Below are 17264 nucleotides of genomic sequence, written 5' to 3' on the forward strand. Positions count from 1 at the left end.
ACTCATATCACATGTATATACTGTATTTTATGCTCATTCGTATACTTACATGTACATATTCTCATTCACCCCTTTAGATTTGTGTGTATTAGGTAGTTGTTGGGGAATTGTTAGATTACTTGTTAGATATTACTGCACTGTCGGAACAAGAAGCACAAGCATTTCGCTACACTTGCATTAACATCTGCTAACCATGTGTATGTGACAAATACAATTTGATTTGAAACTAATACAATATGTCTGGACAGGGTATAGAATAGGAAACTAATAAACTTTGTCTGGACAATGTCTGTGAATCTGTGAAAGAGGCATGCTATGGAACTCTATGATCCTCTATGGTCCTCTATGGACCTCTATGATCCTCTATGGACCTCTATGGTCCTCTATGGACCTCTATGATCCTCTATGGGCCTCTATGATCCCCTATGGGCCTCTATGATCCTCTATGGGCCCCTATGATCCTCTATGGACCTCTATGATCCTCTATGGACCTCTATGGTCCTCTATGGACCTCTATGGACCTCTATGGTCCCCTATGGACCCCTATGGTTCTCTATGGTCCTCTATGGTCCTCTATGGACCTCTATGGACCCCTATGGACCTCTATGGTTCTCTATGGTCCTCTATGGTCCTCTATGGACCCCTATGGTCCTCTATGGTCCTCTATGGTCCTCTATGGTCCTCTATGGACCCCTATGGTTCTCTATGGTCCTCTATGTTTTTGTGTCTTTGTAGACTGTGACATTTGGCTAAATCTTTTATTTACAGTGAGAACGTTGTTAATATTAGTATTACAATATCCTAAGAATAGCTGAACTCTACGTCGGGGTCTGGGCCTAGTGCCATATTGTGGGGTTTTAGAGGAAAAAGGCCCCTTTTGGCTGAGGAGTTACATTTCCATTGATGATTATTACGGCGACTGCGTCCCAAACGGCACCCTATTCCCGAACGCAGTGCACTACATATGGTGCCATTTAGGACGCATCTTGAGGGATTTGGGTTTTCGCGTTTGAGGCCAACTTGACCGTTATTCAACTGGCTCAAAATAAAACGATGGTCAGAATCAGATATTGTCCAGGGACTGTTTTATTATTTGTAATGTATTCACGATTTATTATGTATTATTTCTTATCTCTTATTTATTGTTAAGGGCATGTATTTATCCACTGGCAAGTTCCTGTTGTGATCAGTGGTCTGTAATACAGAGGTATTGTTGATAGACTGACTATAGGGGTTTATGATGTCATCACAGTTGTGTTTCCTTGGTAGACTGACTATAGGGGTTTATGATGTCATCACAGTTGTGTTTCCTTGGTAGACTGTTGACTATAGGGGTTTATGATGTCATCACAGTTGTGTTTCCTTGGTAGACTGTTGACTATAGGGTTTATGATGTCATCACAGTTGTGTTTGCTTGGTAGACTGTTGACTATAGGGGTTTATGATGTCATCACTGTTGTTTGCTTGGTAGACTATTGACTATAGGGGTTTATGATGTCATCACAGTTGTGTTTCCTTGGTAGACTGTTGACTATAGGGGTTTATGATGTCATCACAGTTGTGTTTCCTTGGTAGACTGTTGACTATAGGGGTTTATGATGTCATCACAGTTGTGTTTCCTTGGTATACTGTTGACTATAGGGGTTTATGATGTCATCACTGTTGTTTGCTTGGTAGACTATTGACTATAGGGGTTTATGATGTCATCACAGTTGTGTTTCCTTGGTAGACTGTTGACTAGGGATTTATGATGTCATCACAGTTGTGTTTGCTTGGTAGACTGTTGACTATAGGGGTTTATGATGTCATCACAGTTGTGTTTCCTTGGTAGACTGTTGACTATAGGGGTTTATGATGTCATCACAGTTGTGTTTGCTTGGTAGACTGTTGACTATAGGGGTTTATGATGTCATCACAGTTGTGTTTCCTTGGTAGACTGTTGACTATAGGGGTTTATGATGTCATCACAGTTGTGTTTGCTTGGTAGACTGTTGACTATAGGGGTTTATGATGTCATCACAGTTGTGTTTGCTTGGTAGACTGTTGACTATAGGGGTTTATGATGTCATCACAGTTGTGTTTGCTTGGTAGACTGTTGACTATAGGGGTTTATGATGTCATCACAGTTGTGTTTCCTTGGTAGACTGTTGACTATAGGGGTTTATGATGTCATCACAGTTGTGTTTCCTTGGTAGACTGTTGACTATATGGGTTTATGATGTCATCACAGTTGTGTTTCCTTGGTAGACTGTTGACTATAGGGGTTTATGATGTCATCACAGTTGTGTTTCCTTGGTAGACTGTTGACTATAGGGGTTTATGATGTCATCACAGTTGTGTTTCCTTGGTAGACTGTTGACTATAGGGGTTTATGATGTCATCACAGTTGTGTTTCCTTGGTAGACTGTTGACTATAGGGGTTTATGATGTCATCACAGTTGTGTTTCCTTGGTAGACTGTTGACTATAGGGGTTTATGATGTCATCACAGTTGTGTTTCCTTAATATTGTAACTTAAGCACCTAAAGCCCACAAGCAGGAGAAGGGCTCTCTATCAAGGAGTGACCCCTATTCTGAATATCATACTGTATGTCACGTGTGGGAAAGAAATCTAACATAGACATTGGTTTGGGGATAAACTACTCCCAGACCCTATATGGTTAGAGCTTGGGGATACACTACTCCTAGACCATACAGGGTTAGAGCTTGGGGGTAAACTACTCCTAGACCCTACAGGGTTAGAGCTTGGGGGTAAACTACTCCTAGACCCTACAGGGTTAGAGCTTGGGGATAAACTACTCCTAGACCCTACAGGGTTAGAGCTTGGTGATATACTACTCCTAGACCCTATATGGTTAGAGCTTGGTGATAAACTACTCCTAGACCCTACAGGGTTAGAGCTTGGGGATAAACTACTCCCAGACCCTACAGGGTTAGAGCTTGGGGATAAACTACTCCCAGACCCTACAGGGTTAGAGCTTGGTGATAAACTACTCCTAGACCCTACAGGGTTAGAGCTTGGGGATAAACTACTCCCAGACCCTACAGGGTTAGAGCTTGGGGATAAACTACTCTCAGACCCTATGTGGTTAGAGCTTGGTGATAAACTACTCCTAGACCATATATGGTTAAAGCTTGGGGATAAACTACTCCTAGAGCTTGGGGATACACTACTCCCAGACCCTACAGGGTTAGAGCTTGGGGATAAACTACTCCTAGACCCTACAGGGTTAGAGCTTGGTGATATACTACTCCCAGACCCTATATGGTTAGAGCTTGGGGATACACTACTCCTAGACCATACAGGGTTAGAGCTTGGGGAAACACTACTCCTAGACCATACAGGATTAGAGCGTGGGGGTAAACTACTCCTAGACCCTACAGGGTTAGAGCTTGGGGATAAACTACTCCTAGACCCTACAGGGTTAGAGCTTGGTGATATACTACTCCTAGACCCTATATGGTTAGAGCTTGGTGATAAACTACTCCTAGACCCTACAGGGTTAGAGCTTGGGGATAAACTACTCTCAGACCCTATGTGGTTAGAGCTTGGTGATAAACTACTCCTAGACCATATATGGTTAAAGCTTGGGGATAAACTACTCCTAGAGCTTGGGGATACACTACTCCCAGACCCTACAGGGTTAGAGCTTGGGGATAAACTACTCCCAGACCCTACAGGGTTAGAGCTTGGGGATAAACTACTCCTAGAGCTTGGGGATACACTACTCCCAGACCCTACAGGGTTAGAGCTTGGGGATAAACTACTCCTAGACCCTATACAGGGTTAGAGCTTGGGGATAAACTACTCCTAGACCCTACAGGGTTAGAGCTTGGGGATAAACTACTCCTAGACTCTACAGGGTTAGAGCGTGGGGATACACTACTCCCAGACCCTACAGGGTTAGAGCTTGGGGATAACCTCCTCCCAGACCCTATATGGTTAGAGCTTGGGGATAAACTACTCCTAGACCCTACAGGGTTAGAGCTTGGGGATAAACTACTCCTAGACCCTACAGGGTTAGAGCTTGGGGATAAACTACTCCTAGACCCTACAGGGTTAGAGCTTGGGGATAAACTACTCCCAGACCCTACAGGGTTAGAGCTTGGGGATAAACTAGGACTCACAGACCCTACAGGGCTAGAAATCACTCAAAAGTCAGTAAATGACCTTTTAAGGATTCTGGTAGTTATAGTAACCAAACTGGATCCACCTTGCTTTCCTTGGGGAGGTTTCTGTGTTTTGCCACTCTGAAAGGAGGGTCTTTGTGTCTGACTGAAAGCATCTTTGTGTGTGTGTTTCCCTGTTGGTGGGAAAGTGGTGGGAGTCACACAGGTCAAGCTTTCAGGTAGGGAGTAGTATTTCCTTATTGTGGAACAAAAAAAACACAAACACCTGAGAGTGTTGGGTACATGTTAGTTTGACCTCTGACCATTCCATACAACTTCTTCCCACAGGTAATTCTAAGTCAGTATTAAGAGAATGTTGTTGTGACAGCAATATGAGGACGATATGATACGGACAATGCCTTTAACACAACAATACCTTTCGGACTACCCTCTAAAGAAGATAAGTCCTTTGTGAAACTGAAACTTCCAAGCAACAGTGTGTGTTGATCAGTAAAGTGTTCCATCTTAGCTTGAGTCTTTACAAAAGGCTTCACAGAGAGCCACACAAGCCTTAGAGGGATGGGCAGAGCTTTACTGGAACACATGTCAAGTGGTTTCAGAAGTAGCTTGTTGACACTCATACAATAGAGCTGGTCCATCCTGCTCTTAGCACAGGAGATCCTGTCTGACGAGCATGGAGCAATGGCAGGGCTGGGATTGACAGCATGGGAATCGATATATCTGACACACAGATCAGTGTATTGTATATGGGACAGACAAGGAATCAGACTTTCAAAGAGTACAACATTATATATTAAAAAACATATATAGGCAGGGGCGGCAGGGTAGCCTAGTGGTTAGAGTGTAGGGGTGGCAGGGTAGCCTAGTGGTTAGAGTGTAGGGACGGCAGGTAGCCTAGTGGTTAGAGTGTAGGGACGGCAGGTAGCCTAGAGGTTAGAGTGTAGGGGCGGCAGGGTAGCCTAGTGGTTAGAGTGTAGGGACGGCAGGTAGCCTAGTGGTTAGAGTGTAGGGGCGGCAGGTAGCCTAGTGGTTAGAGTGTAGGGGCGGCAGGTAGCCTAGAGGTTAGAGTGTAGGGGCGGCAGGGTAGCCTAGTGGTTAGAGTGTAGGGACGGCAGGTAGCCTAGAGGTTAGAGTGTAGGGACGGCAGGTAGCCTAGAGGTTAGAGTGTAGGGGCGGCAGGGTAGCCTAGTGGTTAGAGTGTAGGGACGGCAGGTAGCCTAGTGGTTAGAGTGTAGGGGCGGCAGGTAGCCTAGTGGTTAGAGTGTAGGGGCGGCAGGTAGCCTAGAGGTTAGAGTGTAGGGGCGGCAGGGTAGCCTAGTGGTTAGAGTGTAGGGACGGCAGGTAGCCTAGAGGTTAGAGTGTAGGGGCGGCAGGGTAGCCTAGTGGTTAGAGTGTAGGGACGGCAGGTAGCCTAGTGGTTAGAGTGTAGGGGCGGCAGGTAGCCTAGTGGTTAGAGTGTAGGGGCAGGCAGGTAGCCTAGAGGTTAGAGTGTAGGGGCAGGCAGGTAGCCTAGAGGTTAGAGTGTAGGGGCGGCAGGTAGCCTAGAGGTTAGAGTGTAGGGGCGGCCGGTAGCCTAGAGGTTAGAGTGTAGGGACGGCAGGTAGCCTAGTGGTTAGAGTGTAGGGACGGCAGGTAGCCTGGTGGTTAGAGTGTAGGGACGGCAGGTAGCCTAGTGGTTAGAGTGTAGGGACGGCAGGTAGCCTAGTGGTTAGAGTGTAGGGACGGCAGGTAGCCTAGTGGTTAGAGTGTAGGGACGGCAGGTAGCCTAGTGGTTAGAGCGTTGGAATAGTAACCGAAAGGTTGCAAGATTGAATCCCCAAGCTGACAAAGTCCAAATCTGTCTTTCTGCCCCGGAGGCAGTTAGAGTGTAGGGAAGGCAGTTAACCCACTGTTCCTAGGCCATCATTGAAAATAAGAATTTGTTCTTAACGGACTTGCCTAGTAAAATAAAACAGGCAAGGCAGGGACATAAATGGTAGTTTTAAAAGGGATTGATTAGAAAACCAACAAAAGTGAAATACAGCCGTTGTCTGTTTTTTGTCTAAGTACGATTACAAGCCAAATCCCTTATCTGGTTTTAAAATGGCTGACATCTGCTCCAGAACTAATTTCCCACCCACTAGCACGAAGCAGCAGTTGTCCTAATATACAGCCAGGACAGGGCCTTGTTTTCACCCAGCTGTTGTCCTGTTACAGGCTGGATGTACAAGGTTCAGGAATGACCAGCACTCCCAGCACAAGAACATACTGTATATTGCAAGCCCGGAGACAGTGGTTCGAATCCTGCGTCCTCCCTTCCTACTGTTCCTAGCTGTTCTCTAGCTCCCCCTTTGATTTGGGATGTGTGTACAGTTTAAAAAATACTGAAAGATTAGTGGAACTTTATTCACCCAGCAGTATGTTGTCTTGTTCCAGGCTGTGTGTTCAAGGGCCAGGAGTTACCCCATTCTATTGTCCTGTTCCAGGCTGTGTGTTCAAGGGCCAGGAGTTACCCCATTCTATTGTCCTGTTCCAGGCTGTATGTACAAGGGCCAGGAGTCACCCCATTCTATTGTCCTGTTCCAGTATGTACAAGGGCCAGGAGTTACCCCATTCTATTGTCCTGTTCCAGGCTCTATGTTCAAGGGCCAGGAGTTACCCCATTCTATTGTCCTGTTCCAGGCTCTATGTTCAAGGGCCAGGAGTTACCCCATTCTATTGTCCTGTTCCAGGCTCTATGTACAAGGGCCAGGAGTTACCCCATTCTTTTGTCCTGTTCCAGGCTCTATGTACAAGGGCCAGGAGTTACCCCATTCTATTGTCCTGTTCCAGTATGTACAAGGGCCAGGAGTTACCCCATTCTACTGTCCTGTTCCAGGCTGTATGTACAAGGGCCAGGAGTTACCCCATTCTATTGTCCTGTTCCAGGCTGTATTTACAAGGGCCAGGAGTTACCCCATTCTCTTGTCCTGTTCCAGGCTGTGTGTACAAGGGCAAGGAGTTACTCATTCTATTGTCCTGTTCCAGTATGTACAAGGGCCAGGAGTTACTCATTCTATTGTCCTGTTCCAGGCTGTGTGTACAAGGGCAAGGAGTTACCACATTCTATTGTCCTGTTCCAGTATGTACAAGGGCCAGGAGTTACCCCATTCTATTGTCCTGTTCCAGGCTGTATTTACAAGGGCCAGGAGTTACTCATTCTATTGTCCTGTTCCAGGCTGTGTGTACAAGGGCCAGGAGTTACTCATTCTATTGTCCTGTTCCAGGCTGTGTGTACAAGGGCCAGGAGTGCAGGCTGGTGATCCACTACGAGCAGGGCTTCTCTGTCCTGGCTGAGCAGAAGGGGGAGGACCAGGTGGACCAGGGGAACCAGAACCAAGCCAAACCTCTCCTCTGCTACCCCTTCGAACGCCTCAAGATGTCCTCCGACGACGGGGTCAGGATGCTCTTCCTGGATTTCAGTGGAAAAGAGGGTGAAATTGTAAGTGTGTTTTTTTTAAAACAAGAAGCAAGGCATCCTCCTCTCGATATTCCACACTACAGTAGATCCACCATGTGACCTTTCCCCTACATTAACCTGGTTATCATTCACCTATCAGGACCATTGTTTCTACTAGGGACAGGATCACTCTTAACAACCATCTCTGTTAGTTGATGACTGTACATGAGACCGTATTTCATGGAGGATAAAAACACCCAGTTGACTCATATTTCATTGCAGTTTCTCTTCTGCTCTACTTAGCCACGGTTAAATGAACACAAACAAGTAAAGATGGAAAAGTTTCCACAGAATCCCCTATACGTTAAACAGGAAATGAGTCATACATGGGCATACTGAAACACTGTCCTGCAAGTCCCTCTGCTGTTTATGAAAATAACTCTGTTTAGATGTGTTCTACTCTCAGAACACTACAACTGTAATAGAAAATAACTAATGGAACTCACCATTAGATCTCATGGAACTGTAATATAATGGAACTCACCATTAGATCTCATGGAACTGTAATTTAATAGAACTCACCATTAGATCTCATGGAACTGTAATACAATAGATCTCACCATTAGATCTCATGGAACTGTAATATAATGGAACTAATGAAACTCACCATTAGAACTAATGGAACTGTAATATAATAGAACTAATGGAACTCACCATTAGATCTCATGGAACTGTAATATAATGGAACTCACCATTAGATCTCATGGAACTGTAATTTAATAGAACTCACCATTAGATCTCATGGAACTGTAATACAATAGATCTCACCATTAGATCTCATGGAACTGTAATATAATGGAACTAATGAAACTCACCATTGGATCTCATGGAACTGTAATATAATAGAACTCACCATTAGATATCATGGAACTGTAATATAATATAACTAATGGAACTCACCATTAGATCTCATGGAACTGTAATATAATGGAACTAATGGAACTCACCATTAGAACTCATGAAACTGTAATATAATAGAACTAATGGAACTCACCATTAGATCTCATGGAACTGTAATATAATATAACTCACCATTAGATCTCATGGAACTGTAATATAATATAACTAATGGAACTCACCATTAGATCTCATGGAACTGTAATATAATAGAACTCACCATTAGATCTCATGGAACTGTAATACAATATAACTAATGGAACTCACCATTAGAACTCATGGAACTGTAATATAATAGAACTAATGGAACTCACAATTAGAACTCATGGAACTGTAATACAATATAACTAATGGAACTCACCATTAGATCTCATGGAACTGTAATATAATAGAACTAATGGAACTCACAATTAGAACTCATGGAACTGTAATATAATAGAACTAATGGAACTCACCATTAGATCTCATGGAACTGTAATATAATGGAACTCACCATTAGATCTCATGGAACTGTAATATAATAGAACTAATGGAACTCACAATTAGAACTCATGGAACTGTAATATAATAGAACTCACCATTAGATCTCATGGAACTGTAATATAATGGAACTCACCATTAGAACTCATGGAACTGTAATATAATGGAACTCACCATTAGATCTCATGGAACTGTAATATAATAGAACTAATGGAACTCACCATTAGATCTCATGGAACTGTAATATAATAGAACTAATGGAACTCACCATTAGATCTCATGGAACTGTAATATAATATAACTCACCATTAGATCTCATGGAACTGTAATATAATATAACTAATGGTACTCACCATTAGATCTCATGGAACTGTAATATAATGGAACTCACCATTAGAACTAATGGAACTGTAATATAATATAACTCACCATTAGATCTCATGGAACTGTAATATAATAGAACTAATGGTACTCACCATTAGATCTCATGGAACTGTAATATAATAGAACTCACCATTAGAACTAATGGAACTGTAATATAATAGAACTAATGGAACTCACCATTAGAACTAATGGAACTGTAATATAATAGAACTAATGGAACTCACCATTAGATCTCATGGAACTGTAATATAATAGAACTCACCATTAGATCTCATGGAACTGTAATATAATAGAACTCACCAGTAGAACTAATGGAACTCACCATTAGATCTCATGGAACTGTAATATAATAGAACTCACCAGTAGAACTAATGGAACTCACCATTAGATCTCATGGAACTGTAATATAATAGAACTCACCATTAGATCTCATGGAACTGTAATACAATAGAACTAATGGAACTCACCATTAGATCTCATGGAACTGTAATATAATAGAACTCACCAGTAGAACTAATGGAACTCACCATTAGATCTCATGGAACTGTAATATAATAGAACCCACCACTAGATCTCATGGAACTGTAATACAATAGAACTAATGGAACTCACCATTAGATCTCATGGAACTGTAATATAATAGAACTCACCAGTAGAACTAATGGAACTCACCATTAGATCTCATGGAACTGTAATATAATAGAACTCACCATTAGATCTCATGGAACTGTAATACAATAGAACTAATGGAACTCACCATTAGATCTCATGGAACTGTAATACAATAGAACTCACCAGTAGAACTAATGGAACTCACCATTAGATCTCATGGAACTGTAATACAATAGAACTAATGGAACTCACCATTAGATCTCATGGAACTATAATATAATAGAACTCACCAGTAGAACTAATGGAACTCACCATTAGATCTCATGGAACTGTAATATAATAGAACTCACCATTAGATCTCATGGAACTGTAATATAATAGAACTCACCATTAGATCTCATGGAACTGTAATACAATAGAACTAATGGAACTCACCATTAGATCTCATGGAACTGTAATATAATAGAACTCACCATTAGATCTCATGGAACTGTAATATAATAGAACTCACCATTAGGTCTCATGGAACTGTAATATAATAGAACTCACCATTAGATCTCATGGAACTGTAATATAATAGAACTAATGGAACTCACCATTAGATCTCATGGAACTGTAATATAATAGAACTAATGGAACTCACCATTTGATCTCATGGAACTGTAATATAATAGAACTAATGGAACTCACCATTAGATCTCATGGAACTGTAATATAATGGAACTCACCATTAGAACTCATGAAACTGTAATATAATAGAACTAATGGAACTCACCATTAGATCTCATGGAACTGTAATATAATAGAACTCACCATTAGATCTCATGGAACTGTAATATAATAGAACTAATGGAGCTCACCATTAGAACTAATGGAACTCACCATTAGATATCATGGAACTGTAATATAATAGAACTCACCATTAGATCTCATGGAACTGTAATATAATAGAACTAATGGAACTCACCATTAGATCTCATGGAACTGTAATATAATAGAACTCACCATTAGATATCATGGAACTGTAATATAATGGAACTCACCATTAGATCTCATGGAACTGTAATATAATAGAACTCTCCATTAGATCTCATGGAACTGTGATATAATAGAACTAATGGAACTCACCATTAGAACTCATGGAACTGTAATATAATAGAACTCACCATTAGAACTAATGGAACTGTAATATAATAGAACTAATGGAACTCACCATTAGAACTAATGGAACTGTAATATAATAGAACTAATGGAACTCACCATTAGATCTCATGGAACTGTAATATAATAGAACTCACCATTAGATCTCATGGAACTGTAATATAATAGAACTCACCAGTAGAACTAATGGAACTCACCATTAGATCTCATGGAACTGTAATATAATAGAACTCACCATTAGATCTCATGGAACTGTAATACAATAGAACTAATGGAACTCACCATTAGATCTCATGGAACTGTAATATAATAGAACTCACCAGTAGAACTAATGGAACTCACCATTAGATCTCATGGAACTGTAATATAATAGAACTCACCATTAGATCTCATGGAACTGTAATATAATAGAACTCACCAGTAGAACTAATGGAACTCACCATTAGATCTCATGGAACTGTAATATAATAGAACTCACCATTAGATCTCATGGAACTGTAATATAATAGAACTCACCATTAGGTCTCATGGAACTGTAATATAATAGAACTCACCATTAGATCTCATGGAACTGTAATATAATAGAACTAATGGAACTCACCATTAGATCTCATGGAACTGTAATATAATAGAACTAATGGAACTCACCATTAGATCTCATGGAACTGTAATATAATAGAACTCACCATTAGATCTCATGGAACTGTAATATAATAGAACTAATGGAGCTCACCATTAGAACTAATGGAACTCACCATTAGATATCATGGAACTGTAATATAATAGAACTCACCATTAGATCTCATGGAACTGTAATATAATAGAACTAATGGAACTCACCATTAGATCTCATGGAACTGTAATATAATAGAACTCACCATTAGATATCATGGAACTGTAATATAATGGAACTCACCATTAGATCTCATGGAACTGTAATATAATAGAACTCACCATTAGATCTCATGGAACTGTAATATAATAGAACTAATGGAACTCACCATCAGAACTGGAATGTAACATCTAACATTCTCTCCTGTTCTATGTTCAGCAGCTGGACCTCCACTCGTGCCCAAAGCCTATCGTCTTCATCCTCCACTCATTCCTCTCGGCAAAGATCGCCAGACTCGGCCTGGTAGCATAAAGGTTCTGTTTACCACCAACGGACCACAAGGACTGAACTGTTCCAGACTTCTAGAGTGGAGTGTCCCGGAGTTCCACAGTGGAGTGTACAGAACAGAGGAGGACATGGCTGATAACTGAACTACAAGAACAAGGACTGTGATGTGCAGTGAACTAGACACAGGATCTACCCTGATTCAAAGTCCACACAAACAGCTCAAAATGAATGGATCATGTTTCAAAAAACTGGAACGAGTTGTTTTGTGTATTTATAGAAACACAGGCATTACTGATGACATCATAGTGAGAGATCAGTTACAACAGAAGTTGTTTTGTGTATTTATAGAAACACAGGCATTACCGATGACATCATAGTGAGAGATCAGTTACAACAGAAGAAGTTGTTTTGTGTATTTATAGAAACACAAGGCATTACCGATGACATCATAGTGAGAGATCAGTTACAACAGAAGAAGTTGTTTTGTGTATTTATAGAAACACAAGGCATTACCGATGACATCATAGTGAGAGATCAGTTACAACAGAAGAAATTGTTTTGTTCAAATCGTCGTTAAGCTGTACAAGAACAATAATCTATTGTTTTGGTACTAAAAACATACTGGAAGTATGATCTATCTAGCATCCATCCATCCTACGCTAATTGTTTATTCGGCAATCTCTGTCTGCAAATAATTCAGCGATTACTGTTAACTTAAATGAAAAAGTTACGGTGAAAAAGATTGTAAAGGCTGCTTGAAAATGTAAATTGTCCTACGCCTTTGGCAGCTATTATAATTCAAGGCTTAGTTTTATTTGATCTCTGTTAATGATGCACATAAATGACATATTTCTGGATCGTTTTTGTATTTCAGGTTGTTCTTGTGGTCTAACTGGTCTTCACTGTATTTCCTCAACAAGAACCAATCAAACCAACGTCCCACAAAACACGCACCCTGAAATGTGTTCAAGTCTCTGTCCAAAAGACAAAATAGAGTAGAATAGACTAGAATATAATAGAGTAGAGTCTACTAAAATATAATAGAGTAGAATAGACAAGAATAGAGTAGACTAGAACATAATAGAATAAAATAGAATAGACTAAAATATCATAGAGTAGAATAGACTAAAATATAATAGAGTAGAATAGACTAAAATATAATAAGAGTAGAATAGACTAATAGAATATACTAAAATATAAGAGTAGAAGCGAAGACTATATTATAATGACTATAAAATAATAAACTATAAGAGTAGAATAGAAGACTATAATATGACTATAATATAATAGACTAGAAGACTATAATATAATATGACTATAATATAATAGAGTAGAATAGACTAGAAGACTATAATATAATATGACTATATTATGATAGACTAGAAGACTATAATATAATAGACTAGAAGACTATAATATAATATGACTATAATATAATAGAGTAGAATACACTAGAAGACTATAATATAATATGACTATATTATGATAGACTAGAAGACTATAATATAATATGACTATAATATAATAGAGTAGAATAGACTAGAAGACTATAATATAATATGACTATAATATAATAGACTAGAATATAATATGACTATAATATAATAGAGTAGAATAGACTAGAAGACTATAATATAATAGACTAGAAGACTATAATATAATAGACTAGAAGACTATAATATAATATGACTATAATATAATAGACTAGAAGACTATAATATAATATGACTATAATAGAGTAGAATAGACCAGAAGACTATAATATAATAGAGTAGAATAGACTAGAAAACTATAATATAATATGACTATAATAGAGTAGAATAGACTAGAAGACTATATTATAATATGACTATAATATAATAGACTAGAAGCCTAATATAATATGACTATAATATAATAGAGTAGAATAGACTAGAAGACTAGAATATAATATGACTATAGAGTAGAATAGACTATAAGACTATATTATAATATGACTATAATATAATAGACTAGAAGACTATAATATAAGAGTAGAATAGAAGACTATAATATAATAGACTAGAAGACTATAATAGAGTAGAATAGACCAGAAGACTATAATATAATATTACTATAATAGAGTAGAATAGACTAGAAGACTATATTATAATATGACTTTAATATAATAGAGTAGAATATAAGACTATAATATAATATGACTTTAATATAATAGAGTAGAATAGAAGACTTTAATATAATATGACTATAATATAAGAGTAGAATAGAATAGACTATAATATATGACTATAATATAATACACTATAATATAAGAGACTAGAATAGAATACCTCAGCAGAGAATTCACCAAAGAAGCACAACACACCTCCTGATTGGGGTTTACATGCCACTGAGTAAGGAGCAGGCATCCAAGCCACTCACACACAACCTGTTGTTCAGCGTCAGAGCTGTTCAGAGCCACTGTCCACAGCTTGAAGCCATCATTCAGCCCATCTAATCTAACACAAAGGGCATTGATATACTTTCTGAATGTCAACTTATAGAAATCAGAGAACTGCTGGAGACTTTCCAAATTAAATCAGCCATTAGTATGGCGTTTGTTGTGTCCTGAGGGCTCCGTGTCCCAGCAGCCTGCCCGTTTCTAGGAGTACGGTGAGTGTGTGTGTGTAAGCAAGTGTTTGTGTGTGTGTGGGGGGGGGGAATGATTCTTCAGGGCACTTTTGGGGATTTTAGGTCCCCACAAGGATAGTAAAACAAGGAAAATTGTCCCCCATGAGGACATTTCCCACATCCGCATGAGGACAAAGGCTATTCTAAATTTAGGGGGTAGGTTTAGAATTAGGGTTAGGTTTAGAATTAGGGTTGGGTTTAGAATGAGGCTTAGGTTTAGAATTAGGCTTAGGTTTAGAATTAGGCTTAGAATTAGGCTTAGGTTTAGAATTAGGCTTAGGTTTAGAATTAGGGTTAGATTTAGAATTAGGCTTAGAATTATGGTTAGGTTTAGAATTAAGGTTAGATTTAGAATTAGGGGGAAGTAGGATTTTGAATGGAAATCAATTATAGGTCCCCACGAGGATAGAAGAACAAAATGGGTGTGTACCATTTTTCTACCTTATCAGGACCACACTGTCCTGACAAGTCAAAACAATGTCCTGATAAGATAGGAAAACAAGAACAATTTAGAAAAGTCAGGACTTGTTTTATGTCCTGAATTTGTTAAAATGCTATGTTAAGTTTAAGGGTTAAGGTTAGGACAAGCTCACTCTCCTTGCTTGTTTTATTACATGAGTCTAAATCACTGATCTGATTTCACCTCCACTAATTAATTGAATTTAACTCCAACTCTCCTCTATCATGACTGAGGGTGGTTGGTCCTGATTCTGTTGAGTACGACTGAACAGAAGGAGCAGATTTTGAATATCACTAATGAGGACAGAACTCGACCTCAGTAATTCTCTACTAATATTTACTTATATCGTTTTTTTTTGTTGCCTTAAGTTATTGAGAACAGGTTCTCTTTTACAATAAGGACATAGCCAAGCTAAATATTGGAGATGCTATATTTATAACATAAAAATAGAATGCTTGGTAGTTATCCCAAAATAGTTGTTTAAGTCTAATTGGGTGGCCTGTGGTGGGATGAATCATGAGACCAAACACAATGGGGTGTGTGGAGCACCTATAGGGGAGCATTGTTAGCCTGGATGCCAGTCTGTTGTTTGGCAGTAGAGCAGGAACAGACTGGCACCCAGGCCAGAGGAGAAAACAAAGCCCCCTCAGAATGTATCAGGTCCCAAGGTTGCTAACCACAGAGGCTCGACCCCCAGTTCATTCCCATCATCCCTTTCATGCTCTTGGCCAGGGGAGAGAGGAGAGTTTCGACCCCCAGTTCATTCCCATCTCCCCTTTCATGCTCTTGGCCAGGGGAGAGGACGTATAGAGTACTGAGGACCGAGGATGGTATATAGTAGTGAGGACTAAGGGTGGTATAGAATAGTGAGGACTGAGTGGTATAGAGTAGTGAGGACTGAGGGGGGTATAGAGTAGTGAGGACTAAGGGTGGGTGGTATAGAGTAGTGAGGACTGAGGGGGGTATAGAATAGTGAGGACTGAGTGGTATAGAGTAGTGAGGACTAAGGGGGGTATACAATAGTGAGGACCGAGTGGGGTATAGAGTAGTGAGGACTGAGGGGGTATAGAATAGTGAGGACAGAGGGGTATAGAATAGTGAGGACTGAGGGGGGTATAGTATATTGAGGACTGAGGGGGGTATAGAATAGTGAGGACTGAGGGGGGTATAGTATATTGAGGACTGAGGGGGGTATAGAATAGTGAGGGCTGAGGGGGTATAGTATATTGAGGACTGAGGGGGGTATAGAATAGTGAGGACTGAGGGGGGTATAGAATAGTGAGGACTGAGGGGGGTATAGAATAGTGAGGACCGAGGGGGGTATAGAGTAGTGAGGACCGAGGGGGGTATAGAGTAGTCAGGACTGAGGGGGGTATAGAATAGTGAGGACAGAGGGGTATAGAGTAGTGAGGACTGAAGGGGGTATAGAATAGTGAGGACTGAGGGGGGTATAGAATAGTGAGGACTGAGGGGGGTAAAGAATAGTAAGGACTGAGGGGGGTATAGAATAGTGAGGACCGAGGGGGGTATAGAGTAGTGAGGACCGAGGGGGGTATAGAGTAGTCAGGACCGAGGGGGGTATAGAGTAGTGAGGACCGAGGGGGGTATAGAGTAGTGAGGACCGAGGGGGGTATAGAGTAGTGAGGACTGAGGGGGGTATAGAATATTGAGGACTGAGGGGGGTATAGAGTAGTGAGGACTGAGGGGGGTATAGAATATTGAGGACTGAGGGGGGTATAGAATAGTGAGGATTGAGGGGGGTATAGAATAGTGAGGATTGAGGGGGGTATAGAATAGTGAGGACTGAGGGGGGTATAGTATATTGAGGACTGAGGGGGGTATAGAATAGTGCGGACTGAGGGGGGTATAGAATAGTGAGGACTGAGAGGGGTA

General features: G+C 40.2%; 1 protein-coding gene across 2 annotated transcripts in view; it reads left to right on the top strand.

The window, feature by feature from the left end:
• Window positions 1-13120, top strand: part of LOC109877412 (beta-1-syntrophin) — a 69141-nt gene extending 56021 nt beyond the window's left edge. The window contains exons 6-7 of one of the 2 annotated variants that reach the window (XM_031811947.1): window positions 7376-7590; window positions 12194-13120. In XM_031811947.1, coding sequence (XP_031667807.1) covers window positions 7376-7590; window positions 12194-12286 — 308 coding nt within the window. In that variant the 3' untranslated portion in view covers window positions 12287-13120. The remainder of the gene's footprint in view (window positions 1-7375; window positions 7591-12193) is intronic. The other variant, XM_031811948.1, reaches the window with a different exon arrangement.
• Window positions 13121-17264: the final 4144 nt, after the last annotated feature.

The sequence above is a fragment of the Oncorhynchus kisutch genome, unplaced genomic scaffold (genome assembly GCF_002021735.2).
Source record: "Oncorhynchus kisutch isolate 150728-3 unplaced genomic scaffold, Okis_V2 Okis02a-Okis13b_hom, whole genome shotgun sequence".
Classification (NCBI taxonomy): Eukaryota; Metazoa; Chordata; class Actinopteri; order Salmoniformes; family Salmonidae; genus Oncorhynchus; species Oncorhynchus kisutch.